Here is a 26,938-nt window from a genome sequence, read left to right as displayed (position 1 = left end):
GGACTCCTAAATTGCTATGGGACCTTGAGTCTCTCCCTTCTCAAGACTAAAGTCAGTACCACAAGGGACCAGGATTGGGGGCTTGCCTTTTCAACCCCTCTTTCATCTCAGCTACGTTTTTAAGATGATCAGTGCTGAGTGACCTTTTTCTGGCCCCAGTTACTGGGCTCCAGTGGATGTTTATAGGAAAGAAAAACCCCACCCTGAGCCAACATAGCAAACAGACAGACCCAGCACTCTGGTATGTTTAGTTTCCATTCATCTTACAGCTGGATGAGGGGAAAAAGGGAGGCATGGAACTGGCCCTTCTCCAGGCAAAATGCCAGCCCCAGCTCTTGGACAATTCTGGCTTGTGTGGTCCTCAATGCCACATTCAGAGCCTTCCTCACCCTTCAGGATGGTCCCTCCCTCTCAAGAGAAGAGATACCTGGAGGTTTAAAAGAGCCAGGGTTTAGAGATTGGGCTCAGACCTTCTGGACGAGAGCAGACCCAGGCCAGAAGTGGCATCATGTCTGAGTGGAAGTGCCTCACCTGTGTCAGCTTTTTGCTGACCATTTTCCTTGAACTGACATACCAGGGACCCCCTGACCCCTCCTCATCAAGCACAAAGGTCAGTTCTGGGATAAGGGGGACAAAGCTATGGGATAAATGAGAAAACTAGCTCCTTGGGGACAATAGGGAAGGTTATTCAGTCTGTTTCTTCAGTACTATAGCTGAGAAGCTAGGGCCAGAGGAAAAAACTACTATTTGCTGAGAACATGTCAGGTGCTGGGTCAGGGGTCTTAGAGTTATTATTTCAGTTAGTGCTCACAGCACCCCTGTGAGCCAAGCTCTATTATTATTCCCACGAGAGAGAGGAGGAAGCAAAGACTAAGAGGTTACGACACAGGAAGTGGAAGAACCAGAACTCGAACCGAAGTCCATCTGATCCCAAGTTGCCTCCATTTCCTACTGCCCCACACCGTGAATAAACTAGATGTGCATAATGTGTGGGTAGATGGAGGGAACATGATTTCAGGAAAAATGAATAAAATAGATATCTTACTTCCTGCTTGACCTCAGACTCTGGCCTCAGCTAACATATCTGTAAAATGTGGATAATAATAGTATTTAGCTCATAGGGCTGATGTGAGGATTAAATGTGATCATGGATGCCAAATGCTTATCTTCCTTGGGGTGGATGATTGCACTTACTAGGTTCAATTCCTTACACCTGAGATTAGAAAGAGGGGAAAAAATTCAGTATTTGTCACAGTGCCTTGCACAGAGTAGGGCCGGAAGAATGCGACCACTCTATTATATTCTATTATATAGTTATATGCTATATTCTATAACAGAATGCATCTGTTATATTCTAAGGCCTTCATTACGTGTTAGATTTCTTCTAAAGTTAAATCTTTAGACCAGCAGTATCAGTATCTTCTGGGAGCTTGTTGGAAAGGTAGACTCTTGGGCCTCTCTCCAGATATGCTGAATCAGAATCTGCATTATAGCAAGATCGCTGAGATTCGTGTGCACATTAAAGTTAAAGAACCACTTGCCCAGAGGTCCTTTGATTCATGGTCTTCTATAAGTCTTTGGTTCCGAGACTTACTGAAATATAAGGCGGGTCCACCAAATGGATGACAGATACCATTTTCCCTCTCTGGGTCTCAGTGTCTTCACCTCCACACTGAGGCCAGACGAGGAATCTTAGTTTGCAAAGTACCAGCCCAACTAGGGAGGAATAGAGTTTAGCTAACCCACCTCCTGTCTCTTCTCTCTCAGCTGTTGATGACAAGCTATTCTATTCGCTCCACTGTGGTGTCTCGCTATGCCCACACCTTGGTCACCTCTGTCCTGTTCAATCCACATGCTGAGGCCCACGAAGCCATCTTTGACTTGAATCTGCCTCACCTCGCCTTTATCTCCAATTTTACCATGTAAGTATGCTTCCAAACTCGCTGCTTCATTCATTTGTGCATAAATTTGTGGATCCTTTTTGTTCTTTCAGGAGAGCATTAGTAATCAAGAAGTTTGAAGTCTGACTTCTTGAGCTTGAATCCCTGCTCTGCCAATTATAGGACTCTGGATTTCACTTCTAAGTCTCAGAATACTCATCTCTAAAACGGGGATAAATTAGAACCCACTTGTAAGGGTTAAATAAGTTAATATATGTGGAAATATATGCTAAAATCAGTGCTGGGCACATAATAAGTGCTTGACAATATTAGCTTTTTTTAAACAACCATTTCCTGATGCTGACTGTGTGACTTACACTGTGCTGTGTATGACGGAAAGAGGAAGATGAATTGCACACACTCCCTTCTCCCAGAGTCCACAGTCTAACGGGGGACATGAGAAAGGAAGCAGGTGATTTAAATAAAGTATGCTAGGAGGAAAAGAAGACTGAATGCAGAACAGTAGGAATGGTGAGGCCAAGCAGGAGACAGTGGTCAGTTGGAGAAAGCCTTGGAGAGATAACACCTAAACGGAGGCTTGAAATAGGAGAAGCTTACCACCTAAGCACATGAAGACAGGGCTGGGGAATCAAGGCAAAAGGAATAAAGGCACCAATGTTCCCTCCTGAGGAACATGTACTTTGGTGTCCCTGGAGTGTAGATAGGCAGGGGGTAGAAGAGTGGCCAGAAATGAATCTTGAAAGGTAGGAAATGACTGGGCTGTCAAGGGCTTCCAAAGTTTGGGTCTTACTTTCAAAATATGTGTATTTATTGATTTATACATTATATTAAATATACTGCAGAGCAAATATATTAGATACATTTTGAAACAAATAAATATAATTCATTAAAGGACAAGGAAAAACTTTGTAGAGTGCTAATATTTTTGTCCTGCTCCTTTTTTGTTGTTGTTGCAGTACTGGGGTTTGAACTTAGAGCCTACACCTTGAGCCACTCCACCAACCCTTTTTTGTGATGAGTTTTGTCAAGATATGGTCTTGCAAACTATTTGCCCGGGCAATCCTCCTGATCTCTGCCTCCTGAGTAGCTAGGATCACAGGCATGAACCTCTCACAACTGGCTCCTGCTCCTTTTTGATTTGTCTCCACAATCCCCCAGGGGCATGTGTACCCCACTTTGGAAATAACTGTGGCCCATAATGAAGAGACATGACAAGGTTGAAAACAATGAGTGACAATAGTGAAGTAGTGGGCTGGAGGGACCAGGCAGGAAGCTTGGGAGGCCAAGTAAAGAAAGGGGCAGAGTCCACGTGAGGGGTGCTAGAGACTGGAACATGGCAGTGGAGGTGGGATTTGAGAGATCACTGGAGGGAGAGCCACCCTGATTGTATGGAGAGTAAATAAACATAGATGGTGTATATCTTTATTTATTTATTTATTTATTTATTTATTTTTGTGGTACTGGGGTTTGAACTCAGGGCCTCACATCTGCTAGGCAGACACTCTACCACTTGAGTCACTCCACCAGCCTTGCATGCCTTTTCTTGGTTTCTCAGACATTGTCAACGACAGGGTCTTGGTTGAGGCGATGAACAAAAAAAGAGGAACAGATGAAGGGAAAATTTAGTGGGGTCACATTAGCGCATGTAACACCTCTGACTTTGGGTTTAGCCACTCTTGGACCTAGCAGATCCCAGTACAGGTGGAATTTCCACCCTTGCTTGCCTACCCTCACCTCTGTGAGTGGGGAGAAGATTCTTGTGCCATAAGCAATCTACAGCCTCAAACAGCAGTTGTGGAGCCAATATGTAGCATCAGGAATCTCCTGGCCCTGCCCTGGAAAGTGGCTAGGTTGGAAGAGGTGATTGGTGTGAAGTCAAAGTCAGGATGTATAGGGGACAGGTGCTGAGGTAGTTAAGTAAGGGTAAGATTTGAAGAGACTAAGATCATGGCATATGGGGACCAAGAGAACCAAAGACAAAAACAAAAACAGCCCCCCAACCAAATTTAAAAACAAGCAGGATATGGAGTTTGGGGGCTAACCTGAGAGGCTGGCAGTTAAATGACACAAGGGCTAAGCATTCAGAGGCAGAATTTGGATTTTTGCTTCAATAGAAAAAAACACCAAAAGAATTTTTTTTTAAATTAAGCAAAGCAAGCTGGAGGAAATGTTCTTGGGCAGACTCTGTGGAAAGTATGCTGGCTGGAGGCAGCACACACAGAGGCTCCAGTGTGCTGCTGCCAGAGCAGCTCCACCCTGTCCCCCCAGCCCCCCCAGCCCCCAGGAGACCTTGGGGCCCTGCCAGCTCGGCCCACCCCCACACTAGCCAAGCTACAGCAATACTGTTGTAGCTGCCTTGAAACACAACTTGCCTGAGTGGTCTCGTCTGCCAGCTGCATAGCCTCCTTTGGTGTTCCTGGAAGCAGCTGCCTATCTGTGCCTCAGTTACTCTATTTGCAAAATGGGAACTGTTGTAATTGCCTCCTATAGTTATACTAACGTTTTCTAGGACACCAAACTCTCACTGCTCAAAGACCATCTCTGACACCCGCTTCCCTATTTTGAGACTTATCCCTGAGTCTCCACTCACCATGGCAAAAAGTCCTTGCTGCCATAGGAACTCATTGAGTCTTGTGTTCAAAGCCCTTGATTCTCCAACCTTCTCTCTAATGCCTCTCTTTCCTGTCTCTTTGAACTGCTGTGCTGTGAAACACACTCTGATTTTCTTGCTATATGTCTGGGATGCCCATTCTGCAAACAGTGAATGAGTGCTTACTGTGTACCAGACTATATTCTAGGCACCAAAGATACAGCTGCAAATAAGACAGACAAAATGTTTGCTCTCGAAGAATTCACAGTCTCCAAGAGAGGACAAGACATGGAAAAATAAACAAATATATGTCAGTTTGTCGATGAGAAGTGATACCAAAAAATGGAAAGTAGAGCAAAGGAGACAGAGAGTGAGTGGAGGGTGCTATTTTAGAGTGATCAAAGATGTCTCTATGAGGAAATGAAATTTAAACAAAGACCCAAAGAAAGGGAAAGTATGAAGTCTTACAAATATCTGTACTATCTGGAGGAAGAGATTTTCAGACAAAGGGAACATGAACTGCAAAGGTTCCAAGACAAATGTGCTGAACAAACTCAAGAAGCAGCAAGGAACACTATTCACAATAGCCAAGAACTGGAAACAATCTAAGTGTCCATTACCTGATGCATGGACAAAAAAAATATGGTCCGTACACACCAGGGCTGGGGTGCATCTCAGTGGAACAGCATTTGCCTAGCATGCACAAGGCCCTGATTCCATCTCTAGAACCGCAAAAAAAGAGGAAAGGAAAGGAAGGAAGGAAGGAAGGAAGGAAGGAAGGAAGGAAGGAAGGAAGCCAGGAGGTTGGTGTGGCTGGAGCAGAAAGAGTGACAGGAAGAGTAGGAGGAGACAGATTTAAAGAAGTGATGGCAAGCCAAACTGTGTAGGACCACAAGGAGCCTGGTGAGGAATTTGGCTTTTATTCTGAGTTGAGATGGAAGCCACAGAGACTTTTGAGCAGAGGAAATATGTGGCCTGGTTTAGGATTAACAGGATCTCTCTGACTACTTCGAGAAGAACAGACTATTAGGAGAAAGGGTTTAAAGAGGGAGGCCGTTAGTAAAATTATTGCATTTACCAAGGAAGGAAATGTTGGTAGTTTGGGCCAGGGCAATTGTGTGGGGAGTGGTGAGAAGTGGTGAGATTATGAATATATTCTAAAGATAGAGCCAAAAATCCCTGTAGGGTGGGAAAGGAAGAAGGGAGTGAAGTATGACTTTAAGATTTTAGTCCAGCAACTATTTCCTGAGATAAGGAAGAGCAGGGAGGAACAGATTTGGGAGGGGGAGACGCTAGGAGCTCAGTTCTGGATATGTTAAGCCTGAAGTGCCTGTTGCGTATTCTAGTGGAGTTGTCAAGGAAGCAATTGGATATATGGCTCTGGAGGTCTGGGGACAGATCTACCCTGGAGATACAGATTTGGGAGTCAGCTGTATACATAAATAGTATTTAGGGCCATAGGACTTGATGACATCACCTAAAGAGTGAATGCAGAAAGAACAGAGAAGGGGAGAGGAGGGAAGGGAAGAGAGAGAAAGGAAAGGAAAGTCAAGAACAGAGCTTCAGAGTGTTCCAAACATTTAGAGGTCAGGAAGAGAAGGAGCCCACAAAGGAGCCTGAGAAGGCAGGTCTGGGAGGATTATTTTACCCACATCCTCCCTGTCTCTCAGGCCCAACTCCAAGGCCACCTCCTCCATAACCCTTTCCTACAGGTTTGGGCAAAAGCATTCTCTCCCTTCTGTAAACTCTTATAGTTTATTACCTTTCTTAGAGAAACGGGAAAATGGAAGTCAGTCTGTTTGTAACTCATCTATCTCTGAACCCCCTGAGAAAAGGGCTGCCTCCCAAATCAGGCCCAGAAGCTTTTGCAACAATTCTTTTTGTGGGTGGTCCTGGGGCTTGAACTCAGGACCTGCACCTTGAGCCACTCCACCAGCCCTTTTCTGTGAAGGGTTTTTTGAGATAGGATCTTGAGAACTATTTGCCTGGGCTGGTTTTGAACCACAATCCTCCTGATCTCTGCCTCCCGAGTAGCTAGGATTACAGACGTAAACCACTGGCGCCCGGCCTTTGCAGTAATTTGCACAGCACCTTTGCAACTTTTACCACCTATACCACTCACCATACTATTTGCTTTATATGTTTTCTTTGAGTAGATGCACACTTTTTATTTGCAGCACTGGGGTTTGAGCTCAGGCCCTTGCATTTGCTAGACAGGCACTCAAACACTTGAGCCATACCTCCAGTACTTTTTGCCTTGATTATTTTTCATATAGCGTCTTGCATTTTTTCCAGGGCCTGCCTCAGACTGTGATCCTACCTATGCCTCCCACATAGCTGGAATTACAGACATGTACCACCATGTTCAACTAGTTCATTGAGATAAGCTCTCACTAACTTTTTGCCAAGGCTGGCCTAGAACTGTGATCTTCCTGATCTCCTGTTCCTGAGTATCTAGGATTACAGGCATGTGTGATAATGCTGGGCCAAAGAGACACACTTTTTAAGATTAAATTTGTTTTACTGGAGGTAGGGCTCAAGCAATAGAGTTCTTGCTTTGCAAGCCCGAAGCCCTGAGTTCAAACCCCAGTCCTACAAAAAAATTACACAATATTAAATTAGTCTTATCTTAAGCAACACTACATATTTTTTAAGACAGGATGTCACTATGTAGCACAGGCTATCCTTGAACTCATGATCCTCCTGCCTCAGATCCTGAGTGCTAGGATTATAGTCATACACAACCATGCCCAGATCAATGTATTGTATTTTTAAATAAATATTATAGTAAATCTATAACAATCACAATAAAAATATTCAGAAATGTCTCACCTTAAAAGGTTTTGTGTGCCAAATGGCAAAATTTATTCAACATTTGGAGAAACACAAAACTCTAACAGCAGATCTACCATATGTTGTGTGGTCTCTATTTCCCCATCTGACAAACGGATATCATGATGACAAGTTCATCCTGTTCCTGCTCAAACTTGGGCTTTATGGCACAATTTTGTTCTTTTTCTTTCTCCACTCCCCTCTACTCCTGCTTCTTTGTATGTCTCTTTATTCTACGTCTCTGACTATCTTTTTTTTTCTTTCTCTGTCTTTGCGGTCCCTTCTCTTTCCTTCTCCATCAGGACTATCAACAATAAAGTCTATGTTGCAGAAATCAAAGAGAAGCACCAGGCAAAGAAAATCTATGAGGAAGCTCATGGGCGAGGAGAGACAGCTGCTCACGTAGGCATCAGGTGAGGCTCCATCAGTCTGCAATGCAATGAAGACATCCTATCTGTGAGATCAGGGGAGACACAAGTTCTCTCCCAGCCTTAGCCTGTACTTTTGTAAAGTGGGGACAATGATCTGTTCTTCAGAAGATGACGTGAAGACCATATGAGTCAGTGAATATCAAAGCCTGTAAACAGAGTAGGTGTTCAATAAGTGGGGGTTTACTTCCCCATTTCCATGTTTCTCCTGCTAGCAGGATGCTAGGTGTTTAAGAATTGGCGCCTTCCAGGAAGGTTATGTACAAGTGAAATTTTTCTAAATGGAATTCTGTTTCCTAACTGAGCTCCATTCAGCAGTGGATTGTCTTCTTTCATGTTTTTTCTTTCAATGTTTCCTCTCAGCTTCCAAGAGACTTTTGTCCTGCTGGAAAACTTCAGATTTGGCTACTGCAAACTGAGTTGCTGCCACATAAACAAGCTTGGTCTAATGCATGGGGGAGGGGCAGGTGTGAGGGTCTATTTCAAGGGCAAGAGGCATTGTGCGAAAATTGAAAACTCCTTTTGTAAATGGAAGCATCAGCCCCTAATTGTTCTGTTCTAGTTCAGATTTTCACAGAGTTTCCTTTAGGGTGAGCTACTTTTAATATAATTCTCAGGAAGACTATTTAGAAGGGGGAATGAGGCAGTAAGATAGGTTATGAATAGATGCCTGAATGACTGAATAACTGACTGTAAACCAGGGACTTGGTTGAACCACAAGCTTGGTCAGGTCTCCTGGGACCAAGATGAGGAGAATAGAAGCAGGTCACCTAAGAGCTCTCCTACTTTTTCCCACCCTTCTCTCGTTCTTTCTCAGGGATCGAGAATCAGAGAAATTCCGAATTTCTACCAGCCTGGCAGCTGGTACAGAGGTGATTTTTGCCCTTGCCTATGAGGAGCTACTACGGCGACACCAGGGCCAGTACCAGTTGGTGGTGAGCCTGAGGCCTGGTCAATTGGTGAGGAGACTGAGTGTAGAGGTCACGGTGTCAGAAAGGACAGGGATTGCCTATGTGCATGTACCGCCACTGAGGACCAGCCGCCTGCACACTAACGACCGCACAAGTATGTGGGCAGCACTGGGTCAACCACCATACTGACCATCCCAGAATGGGAACTTTGCCATTTCTGCAGGGCATTCCTTTAGTACTACATCTGCCCCATACTCTCTGCCACGTTCCCTCCTAATTCAGAGAAAGGAGGGCTTGGAGCTAAAGACATTTGGGGTCCAACATCTTCCAGTCTTTGGAGGCTGCTTGAACTTGACACAATTCAAACCAACCAACATCATGACTTCCCTCATAAAAAAAGAGTCAATGTATGGGAAGGGATTGTTGGATGGGACATGAGATCTTGTACTAACAAATTTGGCCAGGCTAGCCAAATCCTAATTCCCTGCTCAGAATACGAAGAGGATGGGCAGGAGGAGGTGCAGGCTGTCTGTAGAGCTAAGCAGCATCCAGGCTGCCCGGCCTTCTTCTGGCTTCACAGCCAGGCAGGAGACCCAGGGAGCCACCCTGCACACCTCCTCTGAGAGTTGAAGTACAGGCACAGGGAAAGTCCAGCTCGCGTGGCCACCCTCACAGGGCTCCTTGGCATTGGAAGACCTGGCTGATGTGACCCTGCTGATCACAGAGGCCGCATGATGCCCGCGGTACAGGGACAGACACACAGACTGGTTCACATCCCAGCTTGTCGCTTCCCTAGGGTGGAACCATTAGAGAAAGTATACCCACCCTGCTTCTCTTTTCCCATCTGTAAAACACAAGAGAGGCCATCTGTGGCCCGACACCATGGTGAGAATTTTATAACACACCTCCCTCCAAACTGCTGCAGAGTGCGAACAGTGCGTGATGATTGTAAGAGTCAGCGCTATTTAGCAGCGAGGAAGAAGCAGGCATGGTTCCGAACGCATCACATGTGCTCTTATTTAATCCCTACACACACTGCCTGTGAGCTAGGAGCTGTTCTCACCACCGTGCTATGGATGAGGACGCTGAGGCTTAGAGAGACAGGGACTAACTCCTCCAGGGACACAGGGCAGCAGCAAGGACCTGGGCTCAAAGGCCATCTGAGGCTTGTAGCCTGCACTCTTAGGCCCTAAGCTAAAAATGGCAGCTCCCTCCCCCTGCTCCTTAAAGGTTAAAACAGAGGATAGAAGCAATCCTGTGGGGATAAAACAAAACAAAGAGCTCTGAAAGGAAGGAAGCCCAGGGAATGCATGTGAACAGGCCCCTCAGAGTATGGGGGCTCAGTTTGCCCCTAAGCTTCCTGACAGCTGGAGCAGGAAGGAGGGGTAGAGGAGCAGAATTCCCATTCCCCATTCTCTGGTAAAAAGGAGGCACAGAGACATTTCTAAAAGGACACTTGTCATGGACTGAAATTCCAGAGGAGTTGATCTTGTGGCCAGCTCAGCAAACATCCGGGACCAGAAAGCCATCAGTGATTTCATGAGATGCTAAAAGGCTTATTCACACACGTGATGCTGGAGTCAGAGGCAGGGGAGAGAAAAGACATGAAATTCTATCACAGAGGAGAGTCTTGCAGGACTGCCACTTCCCACAGTGGCAAGGGAGATGGGAGAGACCCAAGCCCCATCTGTGTGTCTGTCCCTGTCCTAACACACAGTACATTGCCTCTGTGAGAGGAGACAAAGGCTCCCGGTGGACCTGAGGACATGACAGCCCTCCAGAGAGGGTTGGGTGGGACGTGGGGCATGATGAGGTTGTGAGTGAGGGACAGACTCCCAAGGCTGGGAGCCAAGGGCAAAGCTGGGTGTGACAGAGGGTGAGGAGCAGGTGCTGGCTGCAGGGTTTGAAGTGGAGCCTGACATGGTCCCTTTGGTTGTCCCCATCCTTGACTGAGCCTTCCATGCCACACAACCTCAATCCTCCCCACCCATACAGGTGAGGCTGACCCGCCCCCATCCACCAGGATCGAGAGGGGAGAGACCTGTGCCCGAATCACCTTCTCCCCAACACTGCAAGACCAGTCCTCCTCCTCCAGCTCAGGCATCATGGCCGACTTCAGGGTCCAGTACGATGTGGTCATGGAGGACATCATCGGAGATGTGCAGGTGTGGGGGCCCAGGGAAGTGGAAAGAGCATGGGCTCCACAGTCACCCAGGCCTGGGCAAGGCTCTGGTCTGGACAAGTTGTCTATCAAGTCTTCCTTGTGATTAGTGAGAGTGACTGAACAAGGACAGATGGCCCCGCAAAGACAGGTGGCTTCACACTCACATGTACATCCCCAACATTCGGAGACATGGGATGTAGGAACTGAATCCAGGTATAATGAACCCAGCGAGTGGTGCTAGGTCACAGCCCACTCTGAAGCATCCTTTTGCAAAAGGGAGCACAGGTGTGCAGTCAGCCTCACATGCTGTCTGTAGCTCTGATACTCTCCTGTAGCCTTGGGCTTTCTTTCTGTGTCTCCTTTTCCAATCGCCCTCTGTTTCAGCTGAGCCCCTGCCTAGACAGGGAACTCGCACACTCAGAAGACAGTGCTGAGTTTCCATGGTCCTAGATGCAGTGCAGCCCAGATCAACCCTTGGCTTGAGGACGAGGATGGTGGCAGCCTGGAAAGTCTGCTCCCACCTGTCTTCCTGCCCCTCTCCTTATCCCCAGCACACAAGCCACCCCCCATAGCCTCCCACACACCACACACCTTTCTCCACAAGCACCTGAGTCCACCCCTCTCCCAGGGGGGGTATTTGCTCAGACAAGCAGCTTTCTCCCACAAGTCTTCTTCCTCCTTCTGCACTGGTCAGCATGTCTCTACCTTAATCCCTGCTCAAACATGTCCTCTTTCGTGGCCAGACCCCACCCACAATTCCTCTCCCTGCCCTGCCTGAAAATACCTCTCTGGGTACTCCTGTCCTCTGGCACGGTTCAGTCACTCATGTGCTGACCCCTCTCCACCCAGAAGAGAGACTCTGGCTCCTTCCTGTGCTCCTTGACTCCAGGAACTCAGGAGGGAATTGGACTCAGTTCCCACGCTCCATCCCCTCTCGGTGTCTCCAGGTTCTTAACAACTCCCAGGCAGTATGTATGAATCTGTGACAGGGTATGTGGGTGTAGTGCAGAAGGGCTTCCTAAAGCAGTTGGCATTTCATGCAGTAAGGGGCAAAGGAGTAGGACATGCCTCTGAGTCTGTGCATAGGGTGAAGGGAAGGGCACGCAGGGAGAGGGAACAGCACTGCTAAGGCACAGAGGTGTGACAGTGCTTCCTCTGAATTGGGGGTGGGTGGGATGAGAGGATTTCACCCTCTCTCTCCAACTAGCAGGTGAGGGTACTCTGACAGCAAGTGGCATCACCTGGTGCTCTGCCATGGAGGGGAGGGGAGGACAGGTCAGGGATGCATAGTCTGTGGCTTCCTTCTTTACCTTTCCCACAATTGCCTGGAGGAGAAACACAGACAGAATACAGGGGATTGGGTATTAAAAACACATCTAACAGTCCCATTCACGGTGAGCTCTGACTCCTCCTGCCATCCCACCAGGAACCTGCACTCCTGTCCCACTTCCTGTGGGACACCAAGGTCCTGCTGTCAAATGCAGTACCTTCATTTGTTCCTTCACTCAGTCAGGACTCATTGGGCCCCAGATCTGTGTCAAGGGCAGGGCTGGCTGTTGTTGGGGACACTGGAGGATATCACACAGAGGTCCTCCTCTCGTCTCTGGGTGGCACAGGCAGAGAGGATACTGACTGAAGGTGAGACGTGCGCTTCTGAGGACAGCACAAGGTGTGGTGGAAGCTAGAATGAGGGGGAAATGTAGTCAGGGAAGGCTCCCGAGAGGAGGTCAAGTCCGACTTGGGAATAAAGAATGCAAAGACATGGGCCATGTGAGGGGCTCTGAGGGAAGGGAAAGGCACTCTGGTTGGTGGGGAGGGAGCTACAGGATCAGAGGGAAGGAGGCCTGGATTGGCCAGGCCCATGCAGAGAGTAAGCAGTCCCTTAAAGGCATGGAACACAGATCTGAGATTTAAAAAAAATGGTAAGGGGGAGACAGAAGGCTGTGGAGTCCTGCAGTGGCTGTGATTTGTCCCGTGGGTGACTAGGGAACCCTGAGACAGAATGACACCCTGCGGTCCTGTAGATGGAGGCTCAGCATTGGTGCAGGGCAGCAGGGATGGAAGGCCTGCAAGAAGACAGTGAAGCTGAGAAACATTAGCCTGTGTCAGAGCTTGGGTTGCTTGCTTGAAGAGGTGGACAGCAAGCAAGTGCTAGGCAAGAGATAAAGCAGCCAGAGTGAGTGACTGACAGCATGGGCACAGGAGGACTAAGGTGACACTCAGGCTTCTTGAGGACTGAATCTGGGGACTGTTGTGCCCCAGAAGAGATAAACATACAGGGCTGTGTGGCGGGGGGAAGACAATCAATGTCTCATTTGGGTGAGATGCATGGCTGGCTTGTCAGCCCTCTAGGTGAACAGGTCAACAGTGCATAGCTCTGCTGTGGGGGAGTAAGACCAGTGGGCAGCCTGGAAGGGGCAGAGAGAGCTGGGGTCTCTCGTGGTGTCAGGTGTAGTGCAAGGGAGTGCGTGAGGTCATGCAGGCAGGGAGAGTGGAGGAGGCAAAGTGAAGGACCCAGATGTTGGCAGCACAGAGATAGTCCAGCATTCAGCAGACCATGACTCAGGCCTCAAGGTGCCAAGTGCCACCAACTGCAAGCAACCCACTCAGCACTGCAGATCCCTGGGAGCGAGACCATTGAGTGACACATTCACAGTCGTCTTCCTGGCACACCATGACCTGACAATGTTAGTAGCACTGACATGCACAGGGCCACAACGGGGACAGAGAGAAAGAGACTGAAAGACTTCTGCAGGTATAAACTGGAGGTGGACACCATGGCAGGTGACTATCTCCTTAGCCTGGGATGCCGCGGATCGCAAAGTGGCCCACTGGAAGTGCAGGGCGATTGGGAACACAGCGTTGTGCCAGTGGAGAAGGAAGACCCAGTGCTGTGGCAGCTGCGTGCTCTGGCAGCTGTTGGGAGAGATGAGGGAAGAAATGCCCAGGGCTGGGGACACCCACTGTCCATGGCGGGGCTGTGTGGTCCTCAGCGGAGGGAAGAGGCTATGGGGAGGTGAACGCCCATGGCTGGGGTGGATAGCGCCAGCATGCATGGCATACTGCTCTTCACATTTTTCCTAGCTGAGAGCGTGGGAGGAGGTGATGGCACAGAGGACTGTGCGAAGCAACTGAGCAGGGACCTGTCCCCGCAGTATGGGTTAGGAAGTGGGACCTGCCAGTAGGGATGAGGGTAGGTGGGCAGCATTTCCCCAGTGGTTCACCTAACCTGGTCTAGCAGGCACACAGGGGATTCTGATCATGGACTGGACGATGGCAGACTGGGTGGTAGGGGCTCTGGGGAACTGTGCCAGACTGCCAGGATTATGTGGACACAGAAGCCTCACACGCACATGTGAATTAATTTGAAGGCAGGGAGTAGGGGCAAGAGAGCACCATGTTCTCCCATCTCCCGTTTCCCCTGGGGAAGGAAAAAGCAGTGTCTAGCCTTCTGGGCACAGGGTGCCTTGGGGCAGAGAAGAAGATGACCTGGTTTTCCAGGACAGAGCCATTGCTGGAGGCTTCGGGCTTCAGGCTTCAGGCTTCAGAGGACCCCAGAGCCTCAGCTAGCCTAGCATCTCTTGGGCTGAACTGACACAGGTCCTGAGGGGCCTCCCAGCCCCCTCCCCTTCCCTCAGCTGGCCCAGCCCCCAGGCTCTGCAGAGGGAGAGGTGGAGTGGGGGCAGGGGGCCAGCAGCCAATCACATCCAGGACAGCCCCAGGCATCTGTACCTGGTGCAACCAATCCCCTCTGAACAGACTGCTCCATTGGCCTCTGCTGCCTCCTCCCCTCCTTGCTCTGCCCAGCAACAGCAGAAAGGAGGCTTTAGGGGGAGAGGGAGGCCCTGCAAACTCCCAGCCCTTGGCAGCAAGGAGCTGGGCCCCAGGCTCACTCTATTGAGGGAGGTTAAAACAATACTTACAGTTCCTGGAGTCCAGGCAAATGTCCCTGGGGACCCTCAAGACTGTGCAAGTCTAGCTCTCTCACGGACAGGAACTCACATATTATACAGAGATCCTGATCCTTGGCGCCCTGGGCCACAAGCCAGTCCTTTTCACTCCACAGCTCTGGGCAAGGCCTGGGATGAAGGTCTGAACAGCCAGCGAGGCACGGTTGTGGTGGGAGAGGCAGACATGGAGCACACAACTGCACACAGGCCCATTTAACTAGCAACAGCCAGAGGTCCTTGGAAGGAAAGAGAAGGTGTTGTGCAGGAGACTCAGAGGGGCCTGGTTTAGAGCGGGTCTCACACTTCACGGTTTCCCTTCTTTTTTGTCCAGATTTATGGTGGCTATTTTGTTCATTACTTTGCCCCCAGAGGCCTCCAGCCTGTGGAGAAGAATGTGGTGTTTGTTATTGATGTGAGCGGCTCCATGTTTGGTACCAAGATGAAGCAGGTAACAAGGGCCCTGGGGACCTACCTCAGTCCTGGCATCAGAAGGACCAGGAAACAGAGAGTGCTGGCACATTGGGGCCTGGACACCAGAGATCCTTTCCCCTGTCATCCCTAGGGCCCTGGTTCCTTACAGAGCAGACCCCTGTAATCTTGGAGCCACAGAATCTGAGAAACATTGAAACATTGTCTGAAACAGCCCAGACCCTCAATCACAAAATTCCTGTGCACAGTAGGTCACGCTGCCGTGACCAATGACCCAATGAAACCTCAGGTCATGAAGACTGTGATTCTTCCTCAGACCATGGTTTTGTGAATTCTTAAACTTAAAGACCTAGAAGTATATCATAGAGTTTTAGCATGCTGGCATGATAACGTTAGAAACCATAGAATTCAGGGTCTACACATTTTAATCTTTCAGCACTTCAATCCACCGCCCTTGAGTCAGGATATTGGAGCCATGTCTCTGACATGACTTTGGCCATAGTGTCTTAATCCATGAAGTTCTGGAAGCTGCATTTCAAACCAAAACTCTCTGGGGCTCCAGAGTGACAAATTTCGGGTGTCCCGGGCGGGACACCAGAGCCTTTGAACTTTAAAGCTTTTTACAACAGAGCCTTGAGACCTGAGACTGAGCTGTGTTACCAGCCAGCCATATGTGGGAAGGAAGTGTCCCAGAGGGGCTCCTTAGTCTTCCATGTGAGGGAAGGGGACCCACCCAGTTCAAGCCCTTTCCAGTCTTCCTATTGTCAGAAGCACCTGTGAAGTTCTTATCCCAGGGGCCCTAGCTCACTGAAGGACTGAGCCCTCACTACAGAACTGTAGAATGCTTCCCGCCACCCCAGACATTAATAGCACAGCAGCTTAGCTCCTGAATCAGATGTGGAGGCTACAGATGAAAGAACTGTAAGATAAAAATTGAGGCAATTTTCACCAGCAGACTTTTGTGCAAGAAGTGTTAAAAGAAGTTCTTCAGCAGGTGAAAACTGTTGTATTTCACATACGAGCCTACACGATGGAGAAGTGTTAGAGAAGGACTAAATGGAGGTAAAATAAAATTTTATTTTTCTTATTAACTGACGTAAGAGATAATAATTTGCTCAAAATAATAACAGCAATGATGTAGTCAGTGAACGTAACTTGCGGATAAGTACTGTTATCCCTGATAACTGTTATCGGGGATGAGAGGGAAAATTTGGGAGTTGTGTCACAAGATACTATCACTACGAAGGGTGCCGTGTAGTGTTATTCGAATGTGGACCTGGAGTAGTTGTGAACTTGCATTGCAAACTCTAAGTTAACCACCAGCATTTTTCTCTAAGTGTCATGCTAAGGGAGGAGAGAACATGAGATCATAAAATGCTCAATCAAAACTAGAGGATGCAGAAAGTGAGTGGAAGGCAAATAATAAAAATAAACAAGGACAACAAGTAGAAAGCAGTTATAAATATGACAAATAGACAAATACTCACTTTAAACAAATGGTTTGGATCTACCAATTCAAAAAGAGACTGTCTTTCATGAGAAGCCCACATTAAATATAAGGGCAAAGATAGAACAAAATTATTGGAGTAAAGAAAGTGATACCATGCAAACAGAAACCAAAAGAAACCTTGGGTAGTTATTTTACTTTCAGACAGAATAGTCTTCAGAGCAATGAAATTATTAGGGAAGCAGTGCATACTATTTTGACAGAGGGTTCGGTTTCCCAAGACTACATAGCAGTCCTTCATGCATGAGGTAAAAACTGATGGATCTGAAAGGAAAATGGATGAACCCACAATTACAGCTGGAGACTACAGGACTCCTCTATCAGCAATCGACGGATCCAACAGGCAGAAAATCACTAAGAGATATTTGCTAGAGCAACAGGATCTAATGACATTTCTAGAATGCTTCCTCTATCACCAGGAAAATCCACATTCTTCTCAAGCTCAGACAGAACATTTAACAACAGACTGCATTTTGGGTATAAAACATACCTGGGTCAGTCAGTTTTTCATCATTCCGACAAATACCTGAGGGAAACAACTTAAGGAAAGAAGGATTTATTCTGGCTTACAGTTTTAGAGGTTATGATCTGTCTGCTGGCTCCAACTGTGTTTAGGCCTGTGGCAAGGCAGAAACATCATGGGGAAAGAGCATGGCAGAGGAAGGCCATTCACCTCATGGCAGCCAGGAAGAAAGGAGGAGACAAAGAAAGGGCAGGGGACAAGACATGCCCTTCAAAGGAATGCCCCCAGTGACCTACTGCCTTCAACCAGGCCCCACCTTCCACTAGTCTATTCATATTTTGAGTCTGTCATCAATGGCTTAAGCCATTCTTAAGTCAGAGCCTTCATGATCTAATCATCTAGAGAAATGTCCTCTCAGACACAACCAGAGGGGTACTTTACTGACCTCCTATGAGTCTCTCAGTCCCATCTAGTGGCCAATCAAGATTAACCATCACAACACCTTAGCAAATTCAAAACAGTATAAATCATACAAAGTATGCTCTCAGACCAAGTGGAATAAACTAGAAATCAGTAAGAGAAAGCTAGGTGAGGAATCTCAAAATAATTGGAGAGGAAAGATTAAACAAGATGCTTCTAATAATATAACCTGTCCTCAGATGTCGAGAGGTTCTTGCTGCTGTGTCCTCATGGGCTCTCGTGCAGAATTCTGTGCTGTTCTCAGGAAAGGCCATTCCCTAAAGCCTCAGCCCTCTCAATGGGAATGAGAGTATGGTGCTCAGCTTCTTTTTCCCGGGATGTGTGGCACATCCTGAGTCCTCTCTATGTCAAGAAAGACACGGATCCCCTCTGAAGCATCAAGGCGTCTCTCCCCAATTGAAGGTGTAGAGGAAGGTGGCTCTCAAACACCTTTCCTACGGTCTCTGAAATTCATACCTGCCTAAAGGGTTGAAGGTATAATGTTGTGATTGTGATCACTGGATTTGACACCTCTCAAATATGGATTTGAGTTTCTGATCCACCAACTACTGGCTGTGTGACTCAGAGCAAGTGACTTCCCCTCTGTGAGCCTCTGTGTCACTGCCTCTTAAGTGGGGGTAGCATTAGTGACTATGTTGTGTTTTTGTAAGGATTAAATGAGTTGATACATCTGAAGTATTTAGCACGGTGTCTGGAACACAGCAAGGGTTCTGTTGATGCTACCTACACTAGAGTCTACAGATCCTATTCCCTTCACCTCCTAGGTGCGTCCTTCTATGCTAAGTGTTGTCATGGAAAAGAGAGACAGGAAGAAGCAGCATTCTAACTCCTGTTCTCAGAGGGCTTGGCATGTGGCTAGGAGAGTGACAATATTCTACCTAACAGAGTCAGTGAATAGTCTGGGACAGGGATATCTGAGTGAGAAGGGTGAGAGTAAGCAACTGAATTGAAGGGAGAGCTTTCCAGAGAATGAGCAGCTAAGGGACAATGAAATATGAATAAATAAAGGGGAAATGGGGGACATACTGTCAAAATGGCACAACAGGAGCAAAGTTATGGAGGTGGAATAGCACCTGGGTTATCCCGGGCTGGTAAAAGACTAGCTTGGCAGAGACAGAAGGTGAGGGCAAAAAGTAGAGTAGCGAGGAACTGAAGCATGCCAAATCACTGAAAGGCCGCTCTAAAGATCTGGAATCATAAGGCTCCCAAACTTCAGGGTCCTGAAATCATTGAATCTTCGGTCTTAGGGTCAGGAAGCAGAGAACACACGGATTCAGAGCTCTGCAAACCACAGAGCTTGAAACTTTTAGACCACTGCTGTCCAGAAGAACTTTCCTTTCCCTTTTCCTTTTCTCTCCCTTCTTTCCTTTTTTTGAGACAAAGTCTCACTATGTAGCTCACAGTTCTCAAGTCTTGTCCCATCTCCTTCACTTCATCTGTACCCCACAGACTAAGAACGCCATGAATGTGATCCTTGGTGACCTGCGAGCCGACGACTCCTTCAACATCATCTCCTTTTCTGACACAGTTAGTGTTTGGAAAACTGGAGGCTCCGTCCAGGCCACTATCCAGAACATCCACAGTGCCAAGGACTACCTGAACCGCCTGGAAGCTGATGGTTGTAAGTGTTAGACCTACTTATCCCGAAGGGCAGGCTGTGGTGATATGGGAATTCCCCAAACCTTTTTTTCAGATCCCCTTCCTCCTCACTTTTCATGGTGCCTGAAATGTCACTATTGCCTTTTATACAAAAATGTCCCTTCATCCTTGGCTTCCCATCCCATCTACCCTTGCTGCTGGTGGGAAGAGCGCAGCTGATTCTCCACATATCTTAGGGTGGATTTCTCTTTGGGCCTGACCTTCCTTTTCCTCAATGCCAATGCATGAATTTGCTAAGACTTTACAAATCAATAAGCTAGATATTTATTTCCGTGCATTTTTGCAAGCTGTTGCCCTGATTCTGGCTTTTGATCATTCCTCTCTCGGACAATTATTGAAGTTTCTCCCACCCACCAGATCCTATCACCTCGGCCCTGTCGAATGAAGGTGGTGGTGCCATCCTTGGGTAGCTGTCAATCTGACTAGGGAATGAGAGGCTCCCCCAACGAAACTAGCAAAGAAAGACAGTCTGAGACAGGGAGTGATAAAAGCCAAGGACATGTGGGCTCCACTGTCAAATCTCTGGGAGGCTGGGGTGGGGGGTTGAGAAGGATAAAAACAGAAACTGTCTGAGAAACTGTCTGAGATGTGAATGAGCCTGGGAGGTTGGTGAAATATCCAGTGTACGTGCAAATGGTAGTGGGGAGGGTTGGGAGACGGAGCAGAGAAGGTGGTCTCACTGTCTTCTCCCCAATCAGGGACCGACATCAATGCAGCTCTGTTGGCAGCTGCTTCAGTGCTGAACCACAGCCACCAAGAGACTGGGAATGGCCCTGGTGTGGGGCGGATCCCTCTTATCATGTTCCTGACAGATGGGGAACCCACAGCTGGTGTGACAACCCCAAGTGTGATCCTCTCCAATGTCCGGCAAGCGCTGGGCTACAGGGTAGCCCTTTTCAGCTTGGCCTTTGGGGATGATGCTGACTTCCCACTGTTGCGTCGCCTGTCCCTGGAGAACCGGGGAGCAGCCCACCGCATATACGAAGACTCTGATTCGGCTCTGCAGTTAGAGGGCCTCTATGAGGAGATTTCCATGCCTCTGCTGGCAAATGTGCGCCTGGACTACCGGGGTGGCTTGGTGGGAGCCTCCCCTTGGACACTTTTCCCCAACTACTTTGGTGGCTCAGAGCTAGTGGTGGCTGGTCAGGTGCAGCCAGGTAAACAGGAGCTGGGCATCCACCTGGCAGCCGATGGGCCCAAGGGTCAGCTTCTCTTGGCTCACCACAGTGAAGAAGCTACAAACAACAGCCAAAAGGCCTTTGGCTGCCCTGGGGAACCTGCCCTCAATGTGGCCCACTTCATCCGCCGCCTCTGGGCCTATGTTACCATTGGACAGTTGCTGGAGGAACGCTTCCAAGCCCGTGACACCAACACTCGCCATCTGCTGGCTGCCAGAGTTCTCAACCTATCCCTTGAATACAACTTTGTCACACCTCTGACCTCACTGGTCATGGTACACCTCAAGAAGTCCAGTGAGGAATCCATGAAACAGCCATCCATCACAGATGGGCTAGGTACATTTACAGCCTCATCCAGCAGCAATCATGGCCTAGGAGTAGGCACAGCTAAGCCAGCTTTGGTGTCCAATATCTCCCCAAAATCAAGGCCTGTGAAACCAACCTCACCTACTACTGTCTCTGCAAAGAAGATGCTCAGTTCCAAGAAGCTGGAACAACTGGGTCAGAGTTTTAGTACCACATCAACCTCATCGCCCCCAAAGCCCAAAAGTCCAGCACAAGAAGATTCTGGTACTTTGACACAGCCAACCCTCAAGATGAAACCTGTTGCCCTTGTGCCTTCAAATTCTAATGCTCTATTGCCAGTGAAACCCAGTTCTCCATCACACGAGAATCCTGTTATTATATCACCCATGAATTCTAATACACAAGTCTTGCATCTGAATCCAGGCATCCTAGCTGAGCCCAAAGCTGGCACTATGAAACATTTTGCTCCCCAGAATTCCAAACCTGGTGCTCCATCTCAAGAACCAGATGTCCCATTACATCCCCAACCTGGGGTACCAGCCTCTAACACCTTGCCACAGAACAGGCCCATCTCTACATTTCAGATCCCCAAACACACACCACACACCAGACCTAAGGTTCCCTCTCTCAAGATGCCCAAAAATCCACCACAGCATAGACCTAAGATCCTCTTGCCCAAGTCCTCTAAAATCCTTCCACCTCTTAAATCTAGTGTCCCACCTCACCAAATTTCCACAAGCTTATCCAGGCTTTCCAAGCCTGGAACCCCAAGCCCCCATACACCCCAAACCCCACTACTTCCTAGACCTGCCAGACCCAGGCCTCCACCTCCTCAGAGCCATAGCACAGTCCCAAACACAGTCTCAAGTCCCACAGTTCCCAGCAGTAGCGTGACCACCTCTGTCCTTGGAGAACCCCTCCCCTCTCCCTTTACTCCCACTCTGCCATCTCTGCTGCCTACTGGAAGGCTCTGGCATCATCAAGACCTGCTGCTAGGACCCCAGAGCACCAGGCAAGTACTGGGACCATCAGTGTCAGGAGTCCCAACAATAAGCCTACTCAACAGCTCCAGCCCTGTACCAGAAGGCAACTCCCCAAACCTGTCAATCTTGCTACCTTCCAGCACCCTCCCCGAGGCCATCAGCCTGCTCCTTCTCCCAGAGGAGCTAGAGCTTCTGTCTGAGTCAATGGTAGAGTCCAGGTTCATGGAGTCCTTGAACCCACCAGCTTTCTATACTTTCTTCACTCCCAACAAAGATGGTGAGTACAATGGGCAAGAGGTCAAACCACGGTAGGGAGGTGTGAGGCCCTGGGAGTCTAAAAAGCATGTAACCATGAGAGTTCAGATGCTTGCTTGGTTGCTTTGGAACTTTGGAATAGTTACTTAACATCTCTGGGCCTTATATATAGGCACAGAACTAGAGGTCTTGGGAGATAAGACTGAGAAGGCTGAACAGAAACAAACTGACGAAGTTGTAGCTTTGACATTTGCTTTGTTGGACAAGAGGCTGATGATTCCCAAGCAGGGGAGGGATGCAAGAGTATAAATTGAAGCATCACTGGGCAAGGCAGGTTTGATTGGTTTTTCTGTGCTCTGTGAACAGCCATGCTTAATAAGAGAGGTATGAAAATTTTGGAAGATGAAGGTAATTACCTTTAAATTTCCCAAAGACTATGAAGTAATAACATTTTTGAGTTCTTCCTATGTGTGGGCACTTCTCTATGTATTGTACTCACTCATAGTCTATTATTTAATCCCCACTAAAAACTATTGATAATCGAATATTGTACATGGGGAAACTGAAGCACAGAGAAATGAAGTAATTTGGTCAATGTCACACAGCTAGTCAGAGATTTGAATCCATACAATCTGGTCTAAAAATAAATGTACTTTACTACTTCACTATTCTGCCTTCTTAAGAAATGAGTGACATTTACTGAGTAAGGGTGTCAATAAGTCACAGGGAGGCAAATTGGGCATCAATGAATCCTTGACACATCCCTCTCCCTCACCTCCTTCCAATATTCCATTCAGTCCTGATTTTTGGAAATGTAATCTTTAATATATTTCCTGAATTCATCCATTTCTCACAATTCCATTGTTAGACCACCATTGCATCTCATCCAGAAAACTGTCCCAGCCTTCTCATTGTTTTCTTCATTTGCTCTCCTGTCCTGCTGCAGGCTATTTTCTCCCTGCAGCCAAAGGGATCTTTTAAAAACACAAATCACTTCATGTCCCTTCCCTACTTACTCTCCCTCAAAGACCTCCCATCATACCTGGAATAAAATCCAAAGTTCTCTTCATGGTCTTCAAGGCCCTGCATGATGCGCTCCCTACCCCCATACCACTCTGGCCTCACCTTCTTCCACTGTCCCATTCATTCTCTGAACTCCAATCCCACTGCTCTCCTTTCTGCTTTTCCCATGGACTCCCTCTCCCACCTTCACTCCTGGACTTCTTTCAATCTACTCCCTCTGCCCCATAATCAGTTGCCCAGTCTATCTTGCCCTGTCCCTTCCTATCACCTTCATCCCTTCCATTGCCCTTAAAACTCTAACCTGTGCCTTAGATCTCAGATCAGATCTCCTTACTCACCTTCCAATATTACTTCAGTCAGTGCACTATGTTTTGTATAGCAATTACATCACTGGTAATTAGGACTTCATGCATGTCTGCCTCCTATGACCTTCACCAGGTGAGAAACCATGTCTGTCTTTTCCACTACCATATCTTGGTACCTAAGCAGTGCCTGAATGAATGAAAGAATGAATGCCATAAGAAAGAACTTTGAACAAAGCTGAGCTTGAGAGATTGAGAGGCTGGGCTGAGCATAAGGTCCCAATCTTGGATATGGGCAGGTCAGTTTGGAAGTCAGGGAGGGCTCTCCTAGTCAGAGGCCCTTTGGTGGGAACACGGCATCATTGCCTTGGGAATATGAAGGATTCCTCTTATTTCTTTGTGTTTGGCAGGAAATCCACGTGGAGATGGTGATTCCGAGGAGAACTTGGGAGGAGCTGGAGGCCGCATGAAATCTCAGGGAAGCTCTCTGGAGCTAGCAAAAGGTGAGCAAGGAGCTCCCCTGACAAAAATTCTTTACCCTTCATCTCCATTCAATTAGAATTCTCACTGACACTGTGGGAGCCCAGAGAAGGTTCGATATATTAGTTTTCTATTGATATGTAACAAATTACCACAAATTTAGTACCTTAAAACAAGTCCCATGGTCTTGATCTATTTTCTCTTGCTATAACTGAATATCACAGTGGATAGTTTTTAGAGAATAAAGGTTTATTCATCTCACAGTTCTGGAATCTGGAAGGTCCAAAGTTAAGGGGCTATATCTGCTGAGAGCCTCCAGGGTAGTAGGAACACTCTGCAGAGTTCTAAAATGGTGCAGTGACAATGGCAAGATAGGGCAAACTGTCCAGAAAGAGCTCACTTTTATAACAAAGCCACTCTCTTGATAACCCAGTAATCCACTAATTGAGCTGGCCTTGAAGGAGAGCTGGAAATTGATTCTTAGTAGTTATCTACTAAGGAAAACATTCCAGGTGGCAGAAACAAAACAGAAATAAAGGGTCACTAGCAAGAGAAGGCAAAGCACTCACAAGAGTTTGGTGTGGTGGTACATGCTTGTAATCCTACAATTCTAGAAGCTGTTGCAGGAGGATCGTGCGTGTTAGGTCAGCCTGGACTACTAGTAAGACTCTGTCTCAAACAACAACAGCAACAAAAAGTCAGTTGAGTTGGGCTGAAGCATAAAGAAAGAATTGAAGAGCTGGGCAGGGGCTAAATTCCAGAAAAGCCTTGAATACAGAGCTCAGGAATTTGACCCTTACCTAGTAGGAGGTGACTCAGAAGACAGAGAGTGCCAGGGTGAATAGGTTAGTCCCTCACCAATGTGAGCCCTTTCTCCTTTGCAGACACATCGCCAAGCATCTTCACCTTCTCATCCTCTGGTAAGTCAGCCACCTCCATGTCCCTCCTGCCTGAGTACAGGACCCCTGTTTACTGGGATGGGGGTGGGCTATCTCTGGGAGAAATAGACATGGCCTTTCCCCCTCCCCTCCTCTCTCTTCCCCTCTTCCTCTCATTCCTTCAAGGACTATAGATTCAGAATTGCATCTCCTGCCTTGCAGTGGATGGGGACCCCCACTTTGTGATCCACCTCCCACACTCAGAAGAGAAGATCTGCTTCACACTGGATGGGCGCCCAGGGGACCTGCTGCAGCTCATAGAGGACCACAAGACAGGTGAGAGCCCCAAGAACTCCATTCCCACATAACACCAAAGATGGATATACTCATATTAACACCACAGACACTTGACACCACACAAACATACAGTAACACACAAGAACACACATGAAAACACACACAAATACACTAGTGTGAGCATGTGCCCTCCTTACAGTCTGCTCAGGGAGGACCATTGTGGAAGCATTTTCTCTCAGGAGCTAGCCCTTTAGCCACAAATCTGCACTACTACATCTTGACCCTGGGCCCTAAGACCTCACCCCTACCTGTGCCGTGGGTGACTATGTGAATGCCCAGGTGAAAGCCTGTACTTCCAGCCCACACTCCTTCTTCCAGGGCTGCATGTGAGTGGGCAGCTACTTGGGGCACCACCAAGACTAGGCCACAAGGACCAGACCCGTACATACTTCCAGATCATCACAGTCACTGCAGACAAACCCCGGGACTACACTATCACCGTCAGCCGCAGTTCCATATCTGTGCGAGGCGAGGGTACCTTGCGCCTATCCTGGGACCAACCTGCCCTGGTGAAGAAGCCCCAGCTGGAGCTCCATGTTGCTTCTGCATCCCGCCTCACCCTCCGCCTTGGGCCTTTCCTTGAATTCCTCATTCTCCGGCACCGCTACAGAAACCCCAGCACCCTACAACGACCCCACCTGGGATTCTATGTGGTCAATGGCTCAGGCCTCAGCTCCTTGACCCGTGGCCTGATGGGTAAGTGCTGCTGAGGCTGAGAGGAGCCAGAGAATACTAGTCCCAACAGAGACCTTTGCCAGAGTGAAAAGCAAGTGGGTTCCTCAGCACCTGGTACCCCCAATTACAAAGAGGAATCAGAGTCAGGGTCTGCCTTTAGGAACTCCTGATCTGGAAAAAAGAAGAAGCCAGACATGGATAGTGATCGGAGGGAGAGATCAGTGCAGGACAGAAAGCAGTCTAGGGAGCTAGAGGAACCCAGGGTGGAGGATCTTGCCTAGCCTCAGAGTTGAAGAAAGACCTTCTAGAGGAGAGAGGGCAACCCGTATTGCATCTGGAAGGCTGAGCAAGAGTGTGGGGGAAAGGAATGGGGAATGGAGGAACTGGAGCTGGAGTGATCAGAGCTGAAAGTCAGGATGAGGAATTTGGGGTTATCCCGAAGGTAATAAGGAGCCATGAAAGTAAGCAAAGGAAAGACAGTCAGATCTGTGTATTATAAACCTCCCTCTGGATCTTTATCTCCCTGTGAGTGGGGCTGCAAGAAGCCAGATTGTAGGTCAGGAGACACTGGTAGAACCTGAGGTAGAGGTCCATGCCAAAGAGTTTGGGCAGTGATGGTGTACTATGCCTGGGTTTCTTGCATCTCTTCTTCCCTCTAATCTGCCCTGTCTTCTCCTCCAAGCTTGGCTTTCTTCCTTCCTCTGCTATTTCATCTGCCTTGGCTCTCTCTTTCCACCCTATACTCTTGTCACATCTACCTCTTCTACGTTTCTGACAACGCCCAGCCTCTTCCCTCCTCCAGGCCTTTGCTACCCCTTCCCACTCCCACTTTTCCTTCTGGATTTCCTGCTTTAGGCTCAGAGAGCTCTGAGCAGAGACTCAGGACACTGCCCTGACTGGCACTGCATCTCTCTCCTTTAGGGCAATTCCAGCACACAGACATCCGGCTGGTGATAGGACCTTCCGGGCCTTGCCTGCAGAGGCACCACAGCCCAGATGTGCCTGTGATTCTAGGCAAGAGACTGATGAAGGACTCACCAAGGTTGCTGCCCCGCTGGACTTCTTGCTGGCTGGTGAAGCGCTCTCATGTAGAACAGTTGCTGGGCCAGCCCTACTCTGCCTATGTCCTGAACTCTACAGCTAGGAGACATGAAATTGGGAATTCCAGAGGCTTGGGCATAGAGTGA

At 48.1% G+C, this 26,938-nt stretch overlaps 1 protein-coding gene across 1 annotated transcript; it reads left to right on the top strand.

The window, feature by feature from the left end:
* The first annotated feature begins 508 nt into the window (after positions 1–508).
* On the top strand, positions 509–26,938 carry Itih6 (inter-alpha-trypsin inhibitor heavy chain family member 6). The gene is made up of 14 exons (XM_074062271.1): positions 509–610; positions 1,768–1,922; positions 7,626–7,736; positions 8,569–8,816; positions 10,658–10,827; positions 15,108–15,224; positions 19,105–19,276; positions 20,013–21,810; positions 21,922–22,058; positions 23,772–23,864; positions 24,726–24,761; positions 24,942–25,055; positions 25,395–25,772; positions 26,673–26,938. The coding sequence occupies exons 1-14, from the start codon at positions 509–511 to the stop codon at positions 26,936–26,938; spliced, it is 3,897 nt and encodes a 1,298-aa protein (XP_073918372.1).

The sequence above is a fragment of the Castor canadensis genome, chromosome X, assembly GCF_047511655.1.
Source record: "Castor canadensis chromosome X, mCasCan1.hap1v2, whole genome shotgun sequence".
Classification (NCBI taxonomy): Eukaryota; Metazoa; Chordata; class Mammalia; order Rodentia; family Castoridae; genus Castor; species Castor canadensis.
The sequence above is the reverse complement of the archived record's forward strand: the minus strand, read 5'-3'. Positions and strand labels throughout refer to the sequence as shown.

What these genes read in the sequence shown, in the direction of transcription:
- Itih6 (XM_074062271.1), top strand. Translation starts at nt 509, where the DNA reads ATGTCTGAGTGGAAGTGCCTCACCTGTGTCAGCTTTTTGCTGACCATT. An exon ending in GCTGCTCACGTAGGCATCAG is followed by an intron (nt 7,737 to 8,568) that starts GTGAGGCTCCAT and finishes GTTCTTTCTCAG; the next exon opens with GGATCGAGAATCAGAGAAAT. An exon ending in CTTCACTCCCAACAAAGATG is followed by an intron (nt 22,059 to 23,771) that starts GTGAGTACAATG and finishes TGTGTTTGGCAG; the next exon opens with GAAATCCACGTGGAGATGGT.